Here is a 22,409-nt window from a genome sequence, read left to right as displayed (position 1 = left end):
TTGGGAGGGTACACTACTGGGGGTAAGTCACCTTAGAGAATGGAATTAATGGTGCTCAAGGTTGAAAGTAACATGGGGAAGTGTTACAGAGCTAACGCATGGCAGCTTGCCCTGTGAAAGCCAGATGTGCAGGAGCTGCTGCACCCAGGCTTGTGGCAGGCTCACCACCTTGGCGATCAGATTCGAAATGAGGCGGTGTTACTTCCCACTCACATTCATCAGCTGACAGCTCCAGTGTGAGATTCTGGGATTTTAGAGAAAAGGGGAGATTGTGAGAGCAAGCAAGTTCAGTCAGTGTTACTGATTCATCAGGAAATAACCACGACCTGGCCACGCGCCCCAGCGCGTTCAGGGCTCATGAATCCAGCGCCCCAGCTTGCCTTTTTTGTCATTTCTTTCTCTGCTGAATATAGATCATTCCTTTGGGCTTCCTGCAAGAGTGAGTCATGAATCCAATGGTTGAAGTCCCACCCTGATGGCTCCAGGGAGCTGTGTTGTCAAGAATGTAGGATTAGAGACAGGGGGTGGACAAGGATGTAGCAATGACCGGCTTATGTGGCCATCCTGAGCAGAACTAGGTTGGCTTGACGCGGAGGTGGCTGGCACCCGCTGGCGTCTGTCTCCTTTGATGCAAACATCAGCTTTTACATCTAACCCACCTTTAGTAAGGCTGTGTGCACAGTAGAAGCTTGGAGATTCTGTGCTTCTACTGGAATTAGATCAACTGAATTTGGTAACCTGGGGGAATCACTCAGATAAGCACTTACATCACTTTGATATATAAATAAAAATGAAGGAATGAACTTCAAATGTATAAATGTGTTTAATGGTTTTGAAACATTGTATCCCTGGGTAGGGATGAAGATCAATGAAAAGGGGATCCTGAGTGGTCGGGAGCCAATGTAACATATATATTTCACACATTATCTTTCCAGCTCTGTGATGTTTTGTTTAAAATCTCAGGATCTCTGGAACCTAGCGCAGTGCCTGCCGCTGAGATCTTGACCTGTCCCCTTATCCTGAGAAGCGTTTAGAAAGCAGAATTCTCTTTCTGATTTGCCTGTTTCACCATCTGATTTTAATCCCTTGGTCTTTTTTCATTTTGACCTGAAGCAAATTCCAGTCCCTCGCTTATTTATTTATTTTTAAAATATTTTATTTATTTGTCAGGGAGAGGGAGGGAGCACAGGCAGGGAGCACTGCATTCAGAGGGAGAAGCAGGCTCTCTGCTGAGCAAGGAGCCTGATGCAGGACTCTGTCCCAGGACCCTGGGATCATGTCCTGACCTGAAGGCAGGCACTTAATCAACAAAGCCACCCAGGCATTCCCCATCCCTGTTTTTAAAAGTGCATGATCAGAATTAATTGCATGCATCAGAAACTTGTTAGAGCCGGTAGTTAATACAACTGTGACTTGTACTGCTTTCTCTGAATAGTCAAAGTGGGACTGCAAATTTAGTAATTGGCAAGTCCTTTATTTAAAATTCACAAACTAGGGGTGCCTGGGTGGCTCAGTGGGTTAAAGCCTCTGCTTTCGGCTCAGGTTCGTGGTCCCAGGGTTCTAGGATCGAGTCCCACATCAGGCTCTCTGCTCGGCAGGGAGCCTGCTTCCCCCTCTCTCTGCCTGCTTCTCTGCCTACTTGTGATCTCTCTCTCTCTCTCTCCCTGTCAAATTTTTTAAAAATTCACATGCCGAAAAAAAAATAAAATAAAATTCACAGTCCAAGCGCCACACTCCGCACAGAGTCTGCTTGAGACCCTCCCTCTACCCCTCCGCCACCCTCAGCTCTCTCAAATAAATAATCTTTATTTAAAAAAAAAAATTAAAGAATTTATTTATTTGAAAGAGAAAACACAAGGCGGGTCGTAGAGGCAGAGGGAGAGGGAGAAGCAGACTCCCTGCTGATCAGTGAACCGGACGTAAGGCTCAGTCCCAGGACCCTGGGATCATGACCTGAGCTGAAGGCAGAGTCTTAACCGACTGAGCCACCCATGTGCCCCTCAAATAAAAAATCTTTTCAAAACAAAGTCACACGCTTTTTTCTTTTTTTGAAAAAAGCTAGTAAGAATTAACCCTTTATCTTTTGTGTACCCTGCATTCCATAAATTGAGATTTTCAAAAAGCAGGAGCAAGTTGTAAACCATCTAGTTCTTTCTCATCACCGTACTCAAGGCTAAGGCCCTCACATGTCTTCATGAAGGGCTTCCTAGAGCACTGGATATGTGGAATTCATTAAACACCTGCCATTTGGTCATATGTAAAAGAGACTCAAGGACAGAAGCAAAGTTTAACACCAACTAGTATTAATTATCGAGTGTCTCACTTACTGTGTGTCAGGCACTGTGCCAAGCACTTTGCCCACATAACTCATTGGATCCTGACGTTGCTATGAGTCACGTGTTAGTAACACTTACGGACGAGGCACTCGGGATTAAAGGGATTAAGGTGTTTGCCCAAGGTCCCACATCTCGTAAGACAACGTGCCCAAATTCCGGACCAAGCCTCTCTAGCCGTTACAGCCCAGTGTTGCCTCTGGAAGGGCCTGCAGATGCTCTGGCAGACACCGACAGGCGTGGCTGAAACCAGCCTCCTCCTGGAACCCGCCTGAGGTCCTCAGCTCCAGACCTTGTCCCTCTGCCTTGCCCACCTCTATCAGCGTGCCCTTCCCATTGGACTTGAGCCCCGGCATCCCCCCACCCCCACCCCCAGGAGTGGCACGTGCACAATGTCCCGCGTTTCCTCCGCAGAACTCGCGCTTCTCATGCACCAAAGGCTGGGCTGTTTCGGGTTTGCAGTGTATTTTTTGGCACCTAAAAGGTCCCTGGTCTGACGGGGACAAGAGTGCTTTCCAGTTCAAAGCTGAAGCTGACACTCGGGCTGGGTGTGCCCACCAGGTTTCCCCCATCTAAGTGGATTTCCGTGCGACCCGAAGGATAGGGTCACGGCCCCAGTGCGGGGGGCCAACGTTCACGCCGAGCTGGGCAGACTCGCATCGTCCTAGGAAACCGGCTGGGCGGGGAGAGGATGAGGAAGAGGCGGCGGATACCCACTGCCCTCCGAGGCTGAGGGGAGGAAAGGAGAGACTGGTCCGGGTGCCCCGGACGCCGGGTCCGGAGCGCATTCACTCGGTCGTCGAGACGACAACCACTGAACCAACCAGGCTCTGTCCTGCGCCCTGGGGATGGAGGCCCCTGCTGATCAGTGCCGCTTGCACGCTAGTAAGAGGAATGGCGTGACCAGCGAGAGTCGCGAGGGCTCTGCAGGGGGTGGAGGAGTTACTGGTGGTCTAGGAAGGCTTCCCGGAGGAGGAGCTGCGGGAGCCGCGGTTTGGAGGAGGAGGAGCTTCCCAGGGAGTAGGAGGGTAAGGTCTCCTCAAAGAGGGAACCGCCAGCCAGGCCCTGGGCACTCGGACTCCTCAGCCAGAGAAGAGGGGACAGCGCTGTGCGGGAAGGACCCCTCAGGCCCTTTAAGGCGGAGCGCCGGGGCGCGAGCAGGCGGGGGCGGTGCCAGAGCCCCTTGCGGCCACTGATTGGGCCACACGCCTAACCGGAGCGGCTCCGCGGGCGCCGATTGGCCGGCCAGGGCTGGGCGCCGCCGCCAGGTGATACGGGCTGCTGGTTCCCGCGGCCACGTGGGGGGCGCGCGGGCGGGGGGCGCCGGGGGGCGGACGGCGGAGACGCGCAGGGAGCGCCGGGGGTGCTGCGCGGAGCTGCGGCGGCGGGACTCGAGACGCGGCGGGCGCGGTGAGTGCGCGCGGGGCAGCGGGGCTGGGGCTGGCGGATCGCCGGGAGCGGGGCTCGGTACCCTCGGCGCGGAGGTGGGAGGAAGTCTCGGATGGGGAGGAGCATCTCGGCCGCTTCCCTCCATCACCGCCACCGCCACGGTCGCCATCCATCACCTCCGCGGTCACCTCCCCTGTCCCTCCGCCAGCGTCCTGCCTCACTCGCCCCTCGGGCGGTCCGGGGAGTTTCTCTGCCCTGGGCCGGGGACTGTCAGCCCAAAGCCCTGGCCGCACTCCACAGGCGCGACGATGATAGCAGGACAAATGACCCACGCGGGGGAGCGCCCCCACTGAATCCTGAAAACAGCACTTTCCGCTCCAAGTCGTCTGCTCGGAGAGGCCATCCTCGACCACCCTGTATTAATAGCACCCCCCCCCCCCCACACACACACACATACATCATATATCCTCCTCACCCTACTGTATTTTTCTCCAAATCACTTAAGCCCCGCAGAAATGTTGTTTTCCAGTACGTTGCCCCAGCCCTGCTTGGGCGCTCCCCAAGGGCTGGGACTCTGTTTCGTTCACCCGGCACATAGCTGGCACTTGGAATATTGTCAGAAGGAGCAGATAAATGTACCACCCCAGGAGGGAGCTGCTGTTACTATCCCCACTTTACAGGTGAGGAAATAAACGGAGGCTGAGAGGACTTGCGGACCTCACAATCCATGATGCTGATCTTGAGCTCTGGCTGCTTGGGTGGCCTAGGGCAGAAGGAGTGTGTGTGTTGGGGGTGGGGGGGAGGCTCTTCTGTGAGGCTTAGCCAAAGGTGGTGGAGGTGAGGCAGCTGTCAGAGAGGCTCTGGCAGCCCCAGACCATCTGGGCAGGAGGCAGTCAGACTGAGAAAGCAGCTGTTTTGCCAGTAAGATCAGCCCCCAGCCCCTGAGGTGTTTGGGGCAGCTGGATAGACTGGGACTCGCCTGGATCCCATGATGGATGCCCTGCTTACTTGGGAGAGGAGTCTAAGCAGAAGGACACTGCCATGGCCTAGGGCAAAAGCTCCCAGAGACCCAGGTTTGCTTCCCAGCTCTTCCTTATGCTGTGTGACTGTGGGCAAGTGGCTTCACCCCTTTGAGCGCCCCTTTGCTAAGCCCAGGGTCCAGGCTGAGTGGTCTCCCAGGATGCTATAAAGCGCCCCCCCCAACCCCATGACTCAACTCAGCCATGGTGCAGTGCAGTAGAGGGCTTCTGTCCTTGACCCTGGAGGCAAGTCAACCCATCCAGTACCCTGTCTCTAAGCAGAACCACCTGGAAATTCTCATAGGAACAAAAGAAGAGCCCTGGTCTCATTCCGAAGGTGTCCTTCTAGAATGGTGTTGGCCCAGCCAGGTTCCTATGTAAAACCTTGGAAAAACAAGTGTGCTCCAAAGAGATAAGTGTGTGTTTGTGCCCAAAATGAGTAAGCAGGTCTGTTTCTGGGGTTGGGGTGAGCCTGGTACCCTTCCTCGTTTGGGTACCCTCAAATTCAGGCCTGGGGGTGACATGCACTGGGAAGGAGAGAGGAAGAGAGAAACTTCCAGTTTCCTGGGGGAAGGATCAGGTGAAGGGGTGCTCCCCACCCCCACTATCTGGACCCTGGAGTGTCCCCAGGAAAGCTGCCTTTCTGTATCTGGAAGGAGGAGGTGGTTCGCAGCCCTAGACACAGCTGTCTCGCCATGTGTGAGTGTGAACGTGAGTGTGCCTGAGGGCCCATGTGGCTCTTTGCTGTCTTACACCCTTAGTGTCTGAGGGGCTGTGTCAGCACCGGCAGGATGGGAAAGGTGCTCATCTCTCCTCCCCCCATCCCTCCTTTATCTATTATTTTGTCTTTGCTTCTCTGTTCCCACGTGTGCTGACTGCCTTTCAGACTCTCCTCTCTCCCTCTCTCCCTTCTGCCCCACTTGGGGTTTGGGTTTTGACTCCACCTGTGTGGGTCTAGGGCACCCCAGGCCATACTGTGATAATGACAGAAGGCGAGTTCGCTGGAAGCGCCTTGCGACAGCAGCCACACAGCCTTTGTGCCTGTTACGCATCTAACTTGGTTGTATTTAAACATCAAATGGACCAAAAAACGCAAGATAAATTTGAAAAACCATAAAATGGACAATAGGTGATGGACGTGATGTGAAAAAATGATCAGGATCAAACAGTGGAGGGTGTGAGGCCGGAAAAGCAGGGAGAGGGTCCAGGAGGGAGGAACCAGGACAGCGTCCACGGGACCGTGCAGCCTTTATTTCTGGCTCTCCTAGCGTGGCCGCTCATGGAAAGTGAAGTAAGGGGTTGCTCCCAGAATGTCGTGGGCGGCTGCTGCCGCCCCCACCCGGGCTGAGCCTGGGGCTAAAGGTCTGGGCAGAGAAAGAGAGGTTCCTGGGCTCCTGGCACTGAGAGCGTCTGTAGGAGGGTGGGTTGAGCACACCCGGGACACACCCATTTCCTGCCCAGCGCCCTAATACCTGCTCTCTCCTGGAGGAATCCTGGTTCCCAGGCAGGCCTCGCCCTCTGCCTCACTCTCCTTGCATGAGAGGTCTTCCTGTCTTTCCGTGCAAGGAGGGCCCTGAAAGTGGTCAGACCTCACTGCCCTCCCAAGCTCCCTCCTGAACAGCAGACTTTGGGGTCCCCCCACCCTCCGTGTACCTGTTAAGTGTTCCTCCAGGCCACGCTGGGGTCATGCTGGGTGCCTGCTCCTCCATTCAGTTCTGGAGTCCTGACTCGATCCCAGGTTTTGGGGATGCAGACATGGAGGCTCAGAGAGGTAGGGCTGTTTGCCTGAAGTCACACAGCATTTGGACCCAGATTTCTCTGATCCTAAGTGCAGTGATTGGAAGCAGTCTGGTGAGTAGCCAGGCAGGATGGGAGACGGAGGTGGGGTCTGAGTTGGCCCCAGCAAGGACTGAGGGAACTGAGTCATGAGGCCACCCAGACAGAGGCCATCAGCCACTCTTTCTCAAGATGCCTTGATTCCGTGTTCATTGTGCACCAGCTGCGGTCATGAGCTCTAAATGGGGAGTGAGCGCTCTCCCTGTACTTGAGGGTGGTCTAGTAAGGGAGGTTTCCTTCTCTCCTCCACTAGTGGATTTGGGAAAGGGGCCCCACGAAAGACCAAAACCTGGGCTGGGTTGGGGGGTAGGGCTCCTTCAGTCAGGCTGGCCAAATGAGGCAGGGCCTGTGTAGCACGTCGCTAGCCTCAGGAGCTCAGGCCACCAAGCTCATGGGCCATTCCCATAGGTCACAGAACTCCTGGCCTAGAGCCTTCTATGGCTCCCCTCTGCCCACAGGGCACAGCTTCAGTTGCCTTGGGGAGTAACATTAAAGGCCAATCCCAATCTGGCTCTGGCCCACTCTTCTGGTAAGGTCTAGCCAAGGGGTCAGCTGCTTTCTTCCCTGTGCCTCTGCACAGTGGCTGCTGTCACATTTCCTCCTCTCAGGTGCTACTTTCCCAGGCATTGCCCCTTCCCTGGCACTTTATACAGGCTTGTTCCATGGCCTGCACCCCTACTTCCACCCTGGAGGCAGGCCAAGGCCAGAGCACAGAGGTGGCCTGCCCCATCCCTACCTTAAGCTCCTCCCCCAGAGCTCTCCCCTCCTTGAAGCCTTCCTCACTGCAGCAACCCCCAGCCTGCATTTCCCCGCCTCCTCTCTCCTCTGTCACCATCTAGCATGTTCCATATCTTACTGATTGATCCGTTCAGTGACTGTCTTCCACACAAGCCTGTTGGCTCCCCGAGGGCAGGAGGGAGTCTGTCATCTTATTCTGGGCCGTGTATTCCCTGTGTTCCCAGTGCCCTGGACAGTGTCTGGCACACGGCAAGGGCCCAGCAAGGATCTCCAGGGGCAGGGAGCTCCCCGGCCTCTGAGCGGGAGTTCCTGGGAGTCATCCTTTCTCCCCTGCCCTTTGCAGCCTTTTCTCCCGTGGAGCTGGAAGCTGGGGACCCTGGGGGCCATGCAGAGGGCCGGGGCAGGGGGCCGGAGGGCCTCTGACTGCGGCCCTGCGCCTCACCGGCCCAGGTGCATCACCAAGTTCGCCCAGGTGGGTGGGGCCGCCCCACGGGGTGCGCTCTCGTGGGCCGGAGCTGAGTGCAGGTCCTGGGGCGTGGGGAGGAGCTATGCCTGTCTTGCCCAGCGGACCCGGACTCTAGAATGCATGTGGGCACAGATGAGGAGATGGGGCCTCAGAGGGGCAGAGGGGCGTGACCAAGGCCACCTGCTGGGAAGGCTGCAGGGCCTGCTAGACTCCCGAGTCCAGTGCTCTGTCCCTGTCCCCAGCTTAGCCGGCAGAGCAGTGTGTGTTTGGTGGCGGGGCGGGGGGAAGAGTCTGGAGGATGCGGTCAGGAGCCCTGGTCCTGACTGCTTGGCTTCCTTCCCGCCCTCACCACATCCCCAAGCAGTACGTGGGCTCCTTCCCCGTGGATGACCTGGACACCCAGGAGAGCGTGTGGCTCGTGCAGCAACAGCTGTGGGCACTGAAGGTAGGGAGCCAGGACGGGCATGTGCCTGTCTCTGTCCCTGTCCCTAGCAGGGTTCACAGCCTGGGAGGGTCAGGCTGGAATGGCCCCTGCGGCCATCTTACCCAACCCCCCAATCGTAGAGATGGGGCGGGGGAGGCCCGGGGGGGGGGGGCAAGACCAAAGTCATTCTGAGAAGTGGGCCCAGAGACGACCACACCCAGGCTCCTGAAGCTGTGTCCCTTAAAGCCCGGGACCGCTTCCCTTGGGCAATCGTGACCTGCCTCCCATGGGTGGAGGCCACAGTGGAGATGTGGGGGATGGTCATAGCGTGGCCCGCTAAGACCCTGGCTCGGGGGCGATCTGCCAGGCCCCATCCGCCCCTCCGCAGCTTCTGGGGAGTCCACTCTCCAGGGCCCAGTCCCTTGGCAGCGGGAGAGGAGTTGACGGAGTAGCCTGGTGGGCCTGGTCCTGAGGCAGGGCAGGGCCTGGAAGGTAACGCCCGGCCCCGACCAACTCTCTCCCACCTAGGATTGTCCCCGACGCCGGGCTGTCATCCTGAAATTCAGCCTTCAGGGCCTCAAGATCTACAGCGGGGAGGGCGAGGTAGGAGCCTGCGTGGGGGCAGCGAGGACTGGACGGGACCGCTGTCCTCCTCCCTGAGAAAGCCCCCGGCCCTGCACCAGCCCTCGAGCGTCCCTGCCTCCCCAGCCTGCTCTGGGCCTTTGAACGTCCCTGGCAAAGGCTTCTCACCCCCGGCCCTGCCCTCCAAAAGCTCCAGGTGCTACCTCCTGGCCTGAGTGTCAAGATTGTCACCTCTCTGCCGGCTGCGGGCCTCTGGGGGGATCTGCCCAAGGTTGGCCAGCGGCCAGCCTCAGGCCGGAGGCCCGTCGGGAGTGCCTGCCTGATCGCGGGTCCTTCTCGTCCTGGGGCAAGCCAGTGTGTGTTGAACACTAACCTTGTGTCGCACTGTGTACCCCACAACCCCGGGGCCGGTCTCCTAAGATGGGTGCGAACCGTGTCCCAGAGCTGTGCGTCCCAGAACTGAGGCTTTGCGGTCAGGTCCTGGGCACTTGCACGAGATCTCACTGGCCCCCGCCCGCAACCCCATCAGAGGGGGCACCGTCCCCACTTAGTAAGTGTCACGTGGGCTCAAAGGGCTGTGCTTACCTGATCAAGTCACCCAGAGAGTGGCGGTTTCCGACTCCAGACACCAGACATGCACCCCAGGGCGCCGGCCACTGCCTCTTTCCATGCCTCCGCAGGCAGTGAGCGCTTTGCCACTTGGATTCATAGCATGGGTGGGTGGGGGCGGGGACGATCCCAGCCAGCAGGTTGGCAGTAGGGAGCACAGGACCGAGGGCATGTGAAGGCTGAGCGTTCCCATCTGAAGCAGGGTTTGGGCAGGCCTGGGAGGAGGGAGGAGTTCTTCCCCCAGGGGCTGGGGGTGGGGGGGTTGGGTTAGGCTGGGCTCTGAGGCCGGAGACCAGGCCCCAGAGGCCAGCCAGCAGGCGTGTGGGACCCACAGGGCGGGCACCCCCTGGGCCAGCAGCTAGAGGCCACGTGGGGCTGACGGAGCCCCTCCTGCCCGCTCCTCCCCAGGTGCTCCTGATGGCTCACGCCCTGCGGCGCATCCTCTACTCCACCTGGTGCCCGGCTGACTGCCAGTTCGCCTTCATGGCCCGAAACCCCCAGAGCCCGGCCAACAAGCTCTTCTGCCACCTCTTCGTGGGCAACCAGCCTGGAGAGGTACCTGGGGCCCGGGGCAGGGGAGCCACCACCAAGGCTGGGTTTGGGGATGTGCCGTGCATCAGCATGGGCTCCAGGCATCTAGGCCTCGGGGGGCTCAGCTAAGCTGGCCAGAGTCCCCTCCAGGCAGCCACTCCTTCCCGCACTGGCTCCTTCTGTGTCTCTGCCCACTGAGGACCCCACAAAAGCAGGTTAGTGGCCTCAGCATTCCCCAGGGCCTGGACATGGGGATCAGGCCATGTGCTTAGAAATTGGATAGTCACTCTGCCAGGCTTTTGCTCATGCTCTTAGCCTGGAATTCCCTTCCCCTTATGGCAAATTCCAGCTTGCCCTTTAAGGCCAGCCTATGTGTCTAAAGCCTACCTTGAGTCCTCTACCTTGAGTCCTCTGGACCACTCTTCCTTCTGAGGTCTCAGAACGTGAACCACACTGTCATTGGTCTGTCCCTAATCACAGACGATGGAATTCTTTGACAGTAGAAACTGGGGCCAGGTCTTGAACTGCTCTGGTGCATGGCCCTGTGGGGCTAGTGGGTGAATGGGTGGATCCCAGAAGCCAAAGCCAGCACGGCCATCATGATCAGCAGAGACTTGGCAGATGACTATGTGGCCAGCAGGGGCTGGGCTTGGTGCCAGCTAGCAACATTTGCCGTCAGCCCTGTATTTCAAGCTCTTGTGTGGGCTCCTGGAAGGACAGGGGGCTGAGACACTGCCCTTGACCTTCCGGAGCTCACAGCTCCAATATTTTGGGGCTGGGCAATGTATGTGGGGCGTAGAACGTACTGGCCCCAGAGCGGTAGGCTTATGCTGGTGGCTCTCTGTGCTCTACTTCACTGAAAGAGCACAGGAAAGTGGGGATGGGGAGTCCCCCGTCTGTCTGCCCAGATTCACACAGCGGCCCCTAAGTGGCAGAGCTGGGACTGGAGCCCAGGCTGTGGGATTGGAGGGCCTGGGCTCGTAGCTGATCCTCTAAAAGGAAATGGACATGGGGTGGGGTAGTCAAGCTAGGGGCAGGCGTGCATTTAGCCTGTGTATTCCCAGCTCCAAGTGTGACGTCTGGAACAAAGCGGGGCTCAGGATCTGTTCAATGAACAAAGGAAGCTGCTGGGGGGAACTGCATGGTGGTGAAGTTTTGAGGGATGAGTGGGAGTTTTCCCAGGAAGGATGGGGCAGAGAATCCCAAGCCGAGGGCTGCACGCGCTAATAGCGAGTGGGTTGCCATCTAAGGAGTCCCCCAGGGGCCCCGTCCCACCTGAGCCAGCCTCTTCCTCCTCCGCAGGTCCAGATCCTGCACCTGCTGCTCTGCCGCTCCTTCCAGCTCGCTTACCTCCTGCAGCACCCTGAGCAGCGCGCACAGCCTGAGCCCTGCCTGGGGTCTGCAGGGGACATAGCCCCGAAGCAGCTGTCCAGCCCTGGGGGCCCCCCTGGCCTAGTACGGGAACCATTCGGCCGTGGTCAGCTCTCACAGAATGTGCACGCGCTGGTCTCCTTCCGGCGGCTGCCAGCAGAGGGGCCCATGGGCAGTGGGGTACGCAGCACCCCAGCTGTGGGGCGGGCAGTGGACGAGGGAATTGGATGAGGGTTTGGGGGTCATGGGAGGGGAATGCAGCACAGCAGCAGCATGGGGCTCTGCCTGACTGGGCCGGGGCCTGAGTCGGCCTGCCCCTGTGGGCCCCTCTCGGTGCCTTAGAAGGAGCTGCCGGAGTCCGAAGGCCGAGGCGGGGCCCGCCATGCCCGCCTGGGGAATCCTTACTGCTCGCCCACGCTGGTACGCAAGAAGGCCATTCGCAGCAAGGTGATCCGCTCTGGGGCCTACCGCGGCTGCACCTACGAGACCCAGCTGCAGCTGTCCGCTCGGGAGGCCTGTGAGTCCCCGGGGCTCGCCTGCCGCGTGGGTGCGGGGGCGCAGGCCCGGTGCGTCCTTGTGAATCAGAGGGCTCAGCCTATGTGTGCATCTGCCTGTGTGCACGTGAGTGTGCAGCCAGGTGTGCACACCTGGGGGCTTGCGCAGGTGATCAGACAGCTGTGGGTGTGCTTCAGCTGGTGAGCCGGTGGGTGCGTGTGGGCTGTGCCCGTGGGTGGACCTCTCTGCGCGGGGGAGACTTGGTGAGGAGATGAGCATAGCAGGGATGGGGTTGGTAGCTGTGGGGCGGCTTCTCCCTCTCTCTGACCCCTCGGTGGTCTCCACAGTTCCTGCCGCGTGGGAGGCGTGGCCCCGGGGGCCTGGTGGCCCCTCTTGTCTGGTGGAGAGCGAGGGGAGCCTGACGGAGAACATCTGGGCCTTTGCTGGCATCTCCAGGTACGGGGGGTGCCTGACCCGGCTGGTGCGCACGCAGCCCCTTGGGCTGGGCAGAGGAATGGATCCTGGGTTGCCCAGGGGCCCTGAGGTGTACCACCTTCCTGGACAGAGACAGAGCTGTCCTGGCCTTGGTGGGCCCGGGCCAGGGGCTTCCCCCACTGGACCTGTTTTCTCAAATGTGAAATGGGGATAATCGCAGGCCTGTGGAGAGGATCAAATGGGGTCACTCAAGGAAAGCTCTCAGCACCTCGCCTGTCACAGGGCAGCTGCTTCCTAACCGCCACCTCTGCAAAACTCTCCAGGGTGGGTCTTGCAGCGGTCAGCAGTCAAGGGCCCCTTAGCGCCTCTTAGGAAGGAAGCTTCCCTTGGCAGAGGGGTCAGATGATGCCCTCAACCCCGGGGAGCGACGTGAGGCCGGAGTCCTGCCCTCAGCCTCTCCCCGCTGCCCTTCCAGGCCCAGCGCCCTCGCCCTGCTGCGGAGAGACGTGCTTGGGGCCTTCCTGCTGTGGCCCGAGCCCGGCACCAGTGGCCAGTGGTGCCTGTCGGTGCGGACACAGTGTGGTGTGGTCCCCCACCAGGTCTTCCGGAACCACTTGGGCCGCTACTGCGTGGAGGTGAGCAAGCAAGCAGCCTGCTCCGCCCTTGCCACTGGGCCCAGCCTGGGGCCCCGCCCCCCGAAAGCCCCGCCCCTACAAGTCCCACCCTTTATAACGTGAGCTGGGGGGGGCACGTGCCTCATCATGGTACCCCATTGGTTCTCTCTGGCCACACCCCTTATTTAACTAACTCTCCATCTAGTTTGTCATTGGTCCAGCTGGCCCCACCCTCAGGCCTCCAGAGGGGCTTTTTTTTGTTTTTTTAAAGATTTTATTTAATTATTTGATAGAGACAGAGCAAGCACAAGCAAGGGGATCTGCAGAGAGAGAGGAAGAAAGAGGCTCCCCACTGAGCGAGGAGCGAACCCTGGGCTTGATCCCAGGACCCTGAAATCATGATCTGAGCCCAAGGCAGACCCTTAACTGTGGGAGCCACCCAGGTGCCCTCAGAGTCTTGGGCCCTGGTCATGCTTCCCATTTCTATAGGAATCCCGGCTCTTAAAAGTGGCTTTCCCACGCTCTAGCCCGTCTTTTAGTGGAGCTGGAAACTGACTCAGAGAGGGGCAGACACTGGCCTAACCTCACCCAGCCTCTGGGCTTCCAGGTCTGGAGTCTTGGTCTGGAGTCTTGGTCTTGAGTCACAGGTTTCCAGGGGCTGGATGTGCGCACTTGTTACAAGATAAATGGCTCAGTCCCGTCCAGGCTGGCGAGACAGAAAGAGAGGAGACAGTGTCTGGCTCTGCCATAGGCAAGATGGTGACCTCTCTGAGGTCAAATTTCCTCCCTTCTGAAGTAGGGCAGGATCCCTTGTGAGGGGATGGGGGGTGCCCAGAGCGGAGCTGTGGGGGAAGGGAAGCTGGAGCTTCAGCCCTTTCCGCCCTAGCACCTGCCGGCCGAGTTTGCCAGCCTGGAGGCCCTGCTGGAGCACCACGCTGGGACGGAGCGCAGCCTCTTCTGCTCCCTTGACATGGGCCGCCTGAACCCTGGCTACGAAGAGCAGGACTGCGGGTCCGAGGGCAGGCCCCCCCGGACACTGCGGCCCCTTGGCCATGCCAAGTCCGAGGCAGAGCTGCAGGGCCTGGGCTAGGAGGCGAGCCCCCGGCCCTACCTCGCCCTGGCTCCTGGGCCTCACCAGGCCGCCCTGCCCCTCTGCTGCCCTGCTGGTCACCAGTTCCACCCGCCGACTCTGCCCCTCGGACCAGTCTTCCATCACGTCACCGCCTGTGGTAGGGGGGAGCCCTGACACTGGGGATCGCTGGTGGCTTCTCACGAGACATGTGGCCCGCGGAGATTGTAGGCGGGGCAGGCGGAGCTCCAGGCTTTCCAGTCACCTGCTGGGTGACTTCGGATGCTTGTCTCTGGGCTTCACTTTACTGCTGGGAGGGGAACTTTCTGAGGGGGCAGGAAGGTTTGTTCATGAGGGATGTGGTCCTCTCCCAAAGAGGCCAGCCCTCGGGGCCCTGACCGGGAGTCTCCAGACAGTACCTGACTGAGGCGGCGGGCACATGAGGGAGAGGTGACTGGGGAGGCTGGAGTGAGTCCTCAGACCTGGGAGTGAGCCACCCTTTCCAGGAGAGAAACGGAGAGCGCTCGGAGGAGCTGACAGGCCTGGCAGCTGGGCCCAGCTGCACCCGCCGGCAGAGCACAGCCTGTGTCTCACAGCATCTGACAGCGAGGGAGTCTTCCATTGAATTCTGTGAATTCCATTCTTAGGAATGAAGCTTAGGAGGGCATGGAAAGGCAGGATGGACGAAGAGCTGCGCACCCTCCCCCACGCTCGCACACATGCGGACACCTGCTCTAGAAGGGATGTGAGCCAACAGCGCAAAGAAACTCTGTGATGCTTAGAAAGGCTGGATTGTCGCCAATCAAATCCACAGGGTTGTGATTCCTGCCCCCACACCCTCAGGACCACTGGGACACACACCCCTACACACACACACACACACAGGCTCATTTCCTTTGTGCATTTGACCAGGAGGGGCCCGCAGTGAGCCGCAGGTGTGCAGGGTGACCAGGGTCCTATTCAGCTCATCCTGCGGGCTGGTCTGGGTTTGGGGGTTGCCTGGGAAGCCACCTGATTCTGGCCCACTCCCCACAACGGGGTGCTGGCCATGGTTATCAGGGGCCGCCTCACCAGGCCTGCCGTACTGGGGTTGGACTCAGAGCGGAACCACCCAAAGGTGGAACTGATTTGGGTCCTGCCAGAGGGGCCTGGGCCTCGCGGGGTGGGTGGGGTAACAGGGAAATGACTTGGGCCTAACGTAGTGGCCCTGCAGTGAGTGACAGGTACCCAGCGCCTTTACAACAAGTAAGCTCGAAAGATGGACACATGTACCGAATTACTTAGGGAACAGGTTCACTTTGGAGGAACTTCTATTCCTGAGGCAGAGGCCAAGTCACGAATCTGGGGGCTGCCCTCTCCCACATCTGGGAGTGGGATGTGACAGTTCTATGCCTTGAAAATGATGATTTCTGACTCCTGGGAGGAAGAGGGCGGCCCTGATGGAAGAGAAAGAAGGGAGGCTCCTCTGGAGGTCAGGCCTTGGCTTCCCAGCTGACAACCTCCTGCCTAGGGAATGGGCTGGGCTGGGGACCATGTCATTCATCACAAGGGATAGCAGGGGTAGGAGGTTCCTCACTGGAACCACAACACTGAGTTTACACTGAATGGGAGGGGGAACTGGGGCTCAATTTATAGCCATCTCCACCAGAACCCATGGTCTCTCGTGGGAGGCCTGGTTTCACATTTCCCTGGCAAAGAGAGGGGTTTGCCGACACGGGGTGTCCTGGGGTGCTGGAATTACAGCACCGGAGACATGTGTTTATGACCTGGCGACGGGCCTGGCCTGGGGCCAAAGCCTACCTCTGTGAGAGATGGGTATCATTGAGCATATCCTCCATGTGGACAAGGTATCAAGAATGTTCTCAAAGCACTTTAACATTCCTTCACACAGTACTCATCGCGTGGTATGCATAGGGCAAGGGTTTTGACCCACGTGTGCAGATGCTTCAATGTCTTAACCATAGATCAGTTTTCTCTTTGTTCCAACTGGCACCATCTGGGTAACCCGCTCTCCTTACTGTGTGCACTTGAAACAAATAAAATGCATTTCTTCCGATTGTCTAGCACAGACTTTTCCTTTGAAAGTCAGGGTCTTTGTCCAGTTTGCCTATCTTGGTTTGCCAACCGTAACTTTAGCTGGTGCTGGGTGGTGAACCAGAGGGATCCTGTCCTCAGGGGCTCAGGATGTCCTGAAGGAATAGCATAGGTGGATTAATTCAAATCCTGTCTCTTCTGTTAAAATCCTCAGTGGGTACTTCCTGCAGGGAAATGACAGTTGCCATTCTGGCTGGAGGGACTTTGGCTGAGCCGTGGGATTTTGGCCCGGTAACCTCTCCAGCCAAAAAAGACTTCGGTTCTCAAAAATGGTTTTGTTTTTTAACCTTAGTCTTAGAAAAAATGAGGGCAGCATTAGAAGGAAGATTTGCTCTGTCGGAGGCAGCCCTCCCCTGAATCAGTAGAGGGGTATGGATAAAAGGCAGCAAGGTCCCTGTCGCCTTTCTCAGTAGGCCTCTAACTACCGCGTGAAGGCCTGCCTCCTGCATCTCTCCCCGTTCTAGCTGAGCAACCTCGGGCAGATTGCTTAACCTCTCTGAACTGGGCAGTGGGGATTAGAGGAGAGAGCTGACGCTCCAGCGAAGCGATCTGCCCCGGCCAGCCAACAGCTAGACTCCTGCGCGACTCTCCCAGGGGCTGGGTGCTGAGAACGCGCAGACCCCCACCCCCACCCCCCGGGAGCCGTCGGCTGTGACGCCACAGGCGTTGCCGGGCAACCGCGAACGCCGCGGCGGCGCGCGTGCCCGCGGGCGGCTGGGGCGGCTCCGGGGTTCCGGTCGTGCGGCGGCGCCTGCAGCGCGGATCCCCCACTGCCTCCTCCCCGGACCGGGGCTCAGGGACGGGCGAGCCCGGGCGCGGGAGGAGGCGGCGGTCCCTGCTCCGGTCCTGCGACCCCACCGCCGCGCCCCTTCTCTTCTCGGGGCGCTCCGCGGGGAGTCCCGGCCCCCGGCGGCGGGCGCGGCCCCGCCCCCGCCGCGCGGCCCCGCCCCCCTTGCCCGGCGCTGGCCCCGCCCCCTGACCCCGGCGGTCCTGAGTCCTGGCCGCACCGCCCACGTCGGGCCGCGCCGGGGGGACCCCCGCCGAGGCGCCATGGCCTCGGAGTCCGTGAAGGTGGTGGTGCGCTGCCGCCCCATGAACCAGCGGGAGCGGGAGCTGAACTGCCAGCTCGTGGTGACGGTGGACTCCGCGCGCGGCCAGTGCTTCATCCAGAACCCGGGCGCCGCCGACGAGCCGCCCAAGCAGTTCACCTTCGACGGCGCCTACTACATGGACCACTTCACGGAGCAGATCTACAACGAGATCGCCTACCCGCTGGTGGAGGTGAGGGCGCCCGGGGGGCCGCCGCCCAGGGGGCCTGAAGAGACAGCGCTGTTCCCGAGCTGGGCTGGGACGCCCCTCTGGAGGAAGTAGGTGGACACCAACAGGTCGGGCTGAAGTCTTTTGTCTAGGTAGGAGACAGCTGGAACCCACCTACAACGTCCAGGTTCCGGTGTCCACTGTCTGCAAGGCCAGAGCTGGCCCTCGCCCCCACCCCTCCCAGCCCCCTGCCCCCAAGAGCTCCAGCCTCCAGGACGGCCTGCCCTCCACCATCAGCTGAGGACCCGAGGACTTCTCCAAACGCTCAAGCCTCTTCCCCCAGCCTCCTCCTCCTCTTTCCGGGCTGTAGCCTCCACTTTCTCCCCTCAGCACCCAGAATCGTGGCTCATCCTCTGTTGGACAAAGATCTCTGCTTCCCTCCTTTCTGCCTTTGTCTGGGAGGAACGGAAACCGTTTCCCTTTGGTCTAACCCGTCATCCTCTTCTTCTCAGCAGTTGAGGAACAAAGAGGCAACACCAGTTTGTCACCCTTCATAGGGCTTTTGCTTTCCGGAGCACTCACACTAGGTCGCTTGCACATTTCACAGATGGGGTGACTGAGGCCCAGGAGAGGGAAACTTGCCCAAGCTTCCAGCAGAGGAGTGGCTGGAGCTACGCCTCATGTCTTCTGGCCACGGGCTTTTCCCAAGGCATCTCCCCAGCCGTTCAGCGAGTCGTTAGTGAAGTGAGATGTCACAGGTTGTCACAGGTTGTCCCACTTTGGGAAATGGTGCTTACATCCTCCCTCGCTTGAAGCATCAGCGTCCCAAGGCATATTCAGGTACCCGAGACTCTGGAGGGTCCTGCAGTGAAGAAACTGATTTGACTTCCTAAACCCAGCGTTTCTAGAATGTGCAGTAGAACCTTTGTTGTTTTCGCTAGCAGGCCAATTAAATCCTTCAGAGCACCTCCTTCGACTGCCCCACTTCTCGACCAAGGCTCAAAGCTCTCCCTTGAGAGCACTGAAGTGTTCTGAAGCCCAGAACTCCCCAGTGGTCAGGGCCCTATGGAAATGATGCCCGGGAGATGAGGGCAGCTCTCCGTAGGTTGTGGTCCCAGACGCTGGGGATGGCTAGGCTGTCCTCCTGCACTGGCAGGCTGTCGCACTCCTAGGCTGGAAGGGACCTGAGGGGTTGTGTCTGGTGTGCCCCCTCTCCCCATTGAGTCCTTGAATGTCCACCCAGTGGCAGAAGTTCATTCTTCCCAAAGCAGCCCCTTTCCCCTTTGCTTTTTGGCTCCCAGAAGACTGTTTTTCGTGGTGAGTCAGAGTTAGTGTCCCTGAAGCTTTTAGCCACCTGTCCTGGCTCTGTCTCTGAGGCCCTACAGACCTCCTCTGCTCCCTTTTCCAGGGTTGGCCCCTTAGAGATTTAGATTCCGAGACTGAGACCCTTGGCCTTGCTTGTGGGTCCCTGTCTCATCCTGGAAGTACTCCCCTGAGCACTTCCTCAGGAAACCCCAGCCCCAGGTAGGAGACACTAGGGATGGTGTTTCTATCACATCTCCCCTCTGGCTCTCCCTCTTCTCCTGAGTTCCCCCACTTCTTGGGATTCTGTGCCAGACACCTGCCTCTGGACATCCCCCAGAGCCTTAAATTCAACATGACAGAAACTCGTTTTCATTCATTCACCCATTCAGCTAAAAAGTAGCAGCTCCTTACCAGGCCGGTCCTCGGCTTGGGGAGCACAGCCCTGAAAGGCGTGGCCTCTGCCCTCGGTGAGCTCATGGTCATGGGGAGGAGCAGCTAAGCTAATACACCAATTCCAGCCCCCTGCTCACAGTCCAGGGTTGTAATACTCCAATGATGAGGAAGCCTGGGGCATGTTGACAGCTGGAGAACCTGGGCTTGGAGGGTATAGGAAGGGAGGGGAAGTCTGGGAGGGCTTCCTGAAAGTGGTGAGGTTTAAACTGAGACCTGAAGAAAGAGAGGGGTAAGCCAGGTAGGAAGGTGGAGGCAGGGGCCTTCCAGGTGGAGGCCTGCATTTGACTCTGGGGACAAGTATAGAGCTGGAGTCCTCCTTCTTGGTGGGGGAAACTTCTGAGGTCTGGAGTATCGCAGAATGAGGTAGGGGCGGTTTTGATACCCAGCACAGTGCCTGGTCCTGTACTCCATCCTGCTGCCTCCCATTAAATGTGCAGCACACCCAGCACAGCTCAGGTGACTCTGAGCCAGGAGCAGCTGTGCCATTAGGGCCAGGGGGCTGTGGGTCTGCCCGGCGGGGCTCTGAGCCCACTTCAGGCTCTCCTGAGGCTTGTGCCATCTCCATGGGGCCTCCCATCCAGGCCCTTGACTTTGGGTCCCTATTGCACAAAGCCCCCAGCACTTCTGACGGCCCCTTCCTGCCCTTTTCTTTCCTGCTTCTCCGGGCCTCAAATCTAGTCCCTATTCCTGATCTTCTCTGTCCCTGGGTGATCTCTTTGGCTTTCCTGGGTGCTGCCCACCCTAAACCCCCCACTTTCGCCTCCTCACCCCATTCTCTCCTGAGCTGCTCACCTCCACACCTGGCCTGCCACCTGGCCAACGGTCTCTTTCCCAGCCAGTGACTTTGCCATCTGCCCCTTCTCCTGGCTTCACACCCATGGCCTTGGAGTTGCCCCTGATGAGCCATCCCCAGCCCATCCACAGGCCGGGTACCATGACTTCTACCATGCCCAGACATCAGTGCAGTAGAAGCCATGGGATTCTGTTCCCAGATGGGACATTCAGTGGTGTCCTTGGGAAGGGACAGAAGGGGGACATAAGGCAATTTAGGACAGATACTCTTAAAAACATTTTTTTTAAAGAGTTATTTATTTCAGAGAGAGAGGGAGAGAGAGAGAGAAAACCCAAGTGGGGCGAGGGGCAAAAGGAGAGGGAGAGAGGCAGCTCCATCCCCAGACCCTAAGATCACGACCTGAGCTGAAATCAGGAGTCACACGTTTGACCAACCGAGCCACCCAAGCGCCCCTGGACAGATGCTTTTAATTTCGGTTGCAGTAGTTACATGTTTAATGTAAGGGGAAGAAAGTACTCAGCACATCCAGCCTGTAATGCACTTTCATGGGAATTACTGCCAAGGGTGACAGCAAGTTAAAAAGAGTCCATTAGTCATTGATTTCCTGCAAGTCTGCTGGTTGGTTCGAGAGCAGGGAGACCTGTGGACCCTGGGGTGGAGGAACGAGGGGCCACAGTCAGGACCTGTTCCTCAGGCAAGCTTGTCCCTTGCAGCTCTGGAGGTATCACTTGATGGGTGAAAACTTTTTGAAATCCTATGTTTTGCCTTAAAAATGCACGTAAAATTGTTTTCTACCTCGCTGTGGAATGATACCCTGTTCTGTAGAACTTTCTGCAGGGGTGGAAACGTTCTGTCTCGAGCTGCCACCGGCCATCGACGGCAGGTGAGCACCTGAACAGAGGCTAGTGCTACTGAAGGACTGAATTTTAATTTTGTTTAAAGTCAAGTTAAATTTAAATAACTATGGGGCACCTGGGTGGCTCAGTGGGTTAAAGCCTCTGCCTTCCGCTCATGTCATGATCCCAGGGTCCTGGGATCAAGTCCCACATCGGGCTCTCTGCTGGGTGGGGAGCCTGCTTCCTCCTCTCTCTCTGCCTGCCTCTCTGCCTACTTGTGATCTCTGTCTGTCAAATAAATAAATAAATAAAATCTTTAAAAAAAATTTAAATAACTACATGTGGCTAGTGGCCGCCCCATTGAAGAGCCCAGTTCTGGAGCAAGGATCTCCAGTACAAATGTAACATGAGCCACATGCTTAATTTAAATGTTCTAGAAGCACATTTTATTTTGTTAAGATATTTGTTGTTTTATATATATGATTTGTGAGAGGTGTGACTTTTTAATTTTTAATTAAAAAAATTTTTTAATTTTAGATTTTTATTTTTTAAAGGTTTTGTTTATTTACTTGAGAGAGAGAGTGAGAGCACAAGCAGAGGGAGAGGGGAGAGAAGTAGGCTTCCTGCTTAGCAGCGAGCCCGATATGAGGCTCGATCCCAGGACCCCTTATGATCTGAGCCTAAACCGAGAGTCCCACGCTCAACCAACTGAACATTTTATTTTAAGATTTTTTTTTTTTTTTTTAATTTGACAGACAGTGATCACCAGTAGGCAGAGAGGCAGGCGGAGTTGGGGGCAGGGAAACAGGCTTCCTGCTGAGCAGAGAGCTGGATGCGATGCGGGGCTCTATCCCAAGACCCTGGGATCATGACTGAGCTGAAGGCAAAGGCTTTAACCCACTGAGCCACCCAGGTGCCCCCCAACTGAGCATTTTAAAAAGGGAAAGGAAACAAAATGAAATTAGCTTTAATAATAAATTCTATTTAACCCAGTATACCCAAAATTTTATTTGAAGAAAACACGCTGATGAATGTTGTCCTCATACAATGACAGTGGGACATTTCCCAGTCTTTCTTCATGCAGTCTTTGAACTCAGCCATGTTTTACACTGTAGCATGTTTCCATGCAGATGCTCGGGTGTCAACAGTTAAGATGAAATGAAACCAAAAATAAAGTGATGCTTAATGGAAGAACATTTCCTACTGCTTCAGTTAAATGTACATGAACTAAATCAAATCAAAGAAATTCAGTTTCTCAGTCCCACTGAGCCCATTTCTAGCATGGCTGCTGGCTACCCTACCCGCCAGTGAAGCCATCTCTGTTTTCGTGTAGAACATCTTCTCTGGGTTTGGGTGACGCAGATACTCTGGGCCCAGCACCGTGTTGATCCCGGGGCTGCAGGTGTCCCCGGCTCTGAGGTTTCCAGCAGGTGACTGGTCTGCCCTGCCCCCCCACCCCTGCGGGGGGCTGTCCCTTCCTGCAGCTCCCCCCACCTCTGATGAGGTGCAGGAACCCACATGTTCAGGGCTTCCTTGGACAAAGCAGAGGTGCTTGTCCAGTTCTGCCCATAAAAATGAGGCCTAGGCCTCCGAGAAGCCGTGAATCGTGACTTGGGGTCTCCTCCAGCAGCAGTCGCTGGGGATCCCAGGCCCCACGGTGGTCCACAGGATGGGTCTTGGCAATGTTGCTGGGCGAAGATGCCAGGTGGGCCCTTGGGACCTGGGAGCAGCTGTCCTGTGCTGACACAGGCTCCCCCCTC

The 22,409-nt window shown here is 57.7% G+C and overlaps 2 protein-coding genes across 9 annotated transcripts in view; both read left to right on the top strand.

Annotated features, from left to right (window-relative positions):
- Window positions 1-3,675: 3,675 nt before the first annotated feature.
- SH2D5 (SH2 domain containing 5) lies at window positions 3,676-15,958 on the top strand. Of its 3 annotated transcripts, none has more exons than XM_059375087.1 (11): window positions 3,676-3,743; window positions 4,228-4,402; window positions 7,659-7,787; window positions 8,146-8,226; window positions 8,734-8,808; window positions 9,805-9,951; window positions 11,230-11,478; window positions 11,641-11,815; window positions 12,141-12,249; window positions 12,704-12,863; window positions 13,729-15,958. In XM_059375087.1, the coding sequence occupies exons 2-11, from the start codon at window positions 4,238-4,240 to the stop codon at window positions 13,930-13,932; spliced, it is 1,494 nt and encodes a 497-aa protein (XP_059231070.1). In that variant the 5' UTR covers window positions 3,676-3,743; window positions 4,228-4,237; the 3' UTR covers window positions 13,933-15,958. The 3 variants fall into 3 exon arrangements, with proteins under 3 accessions (XP_059231070.1, XP_059231069.1, XP_059231071.1); XM_059375086.1 differs by having other exon boundaries at window positions 8,143-8,226; XM_059375088.1 differs by lacking the exon at window positions 4,228-4,402 and having other exon boundaries at window positions 3,678-3,743; window positions 8,143-8,226.
- A 1,032-nt stretch (window positions 15,959-16,990) lies between these two features.
- The window catches only part of KIF17 (kinesin family member 17), a 40,891-nt gene continuing 35,472 nt past the window's right edge, over window positions 16,991-22,409 (top strand). For 5 of the 6 annotated variants that reach the window (XM_059376487.1, XM_059376485.1, XM_059376483.1 and 2 more), the window contains exon 1: window positions 16,991-17,286. In XM_059376487.1, coding sequence (XP_059232470.1) covers window positions 17,056-17,286 — 231 coding nt within the window. In that variant the 5' untranslated portion in view covers window positions 16,991-17,055. Of the gene's footprint in view, window positions 17,373-22,409 lie in introns of all 6 variants that reach the window. The other variant, XM_059376489.1, reaches the window with a different exon arrangement.

This window comes from Mustela nigripes, chromosome 14 (genome assembly GCF_022355385.1).
Source record: "Mustela nigripes isolate SB6536 chromosome 14, MUSNIG.SB6536, whole genome shotgun sequence".
NCBI lineage: Eukaryota > Metazoa > Chordata > Mammalia > Carnivora > Mustelidae > Mustela > Mustela nigripes.
Note: the sequence above shows the minus strand (reverse complement) of the source record. Positions and strands in the feature narration are given on the sequence as shown.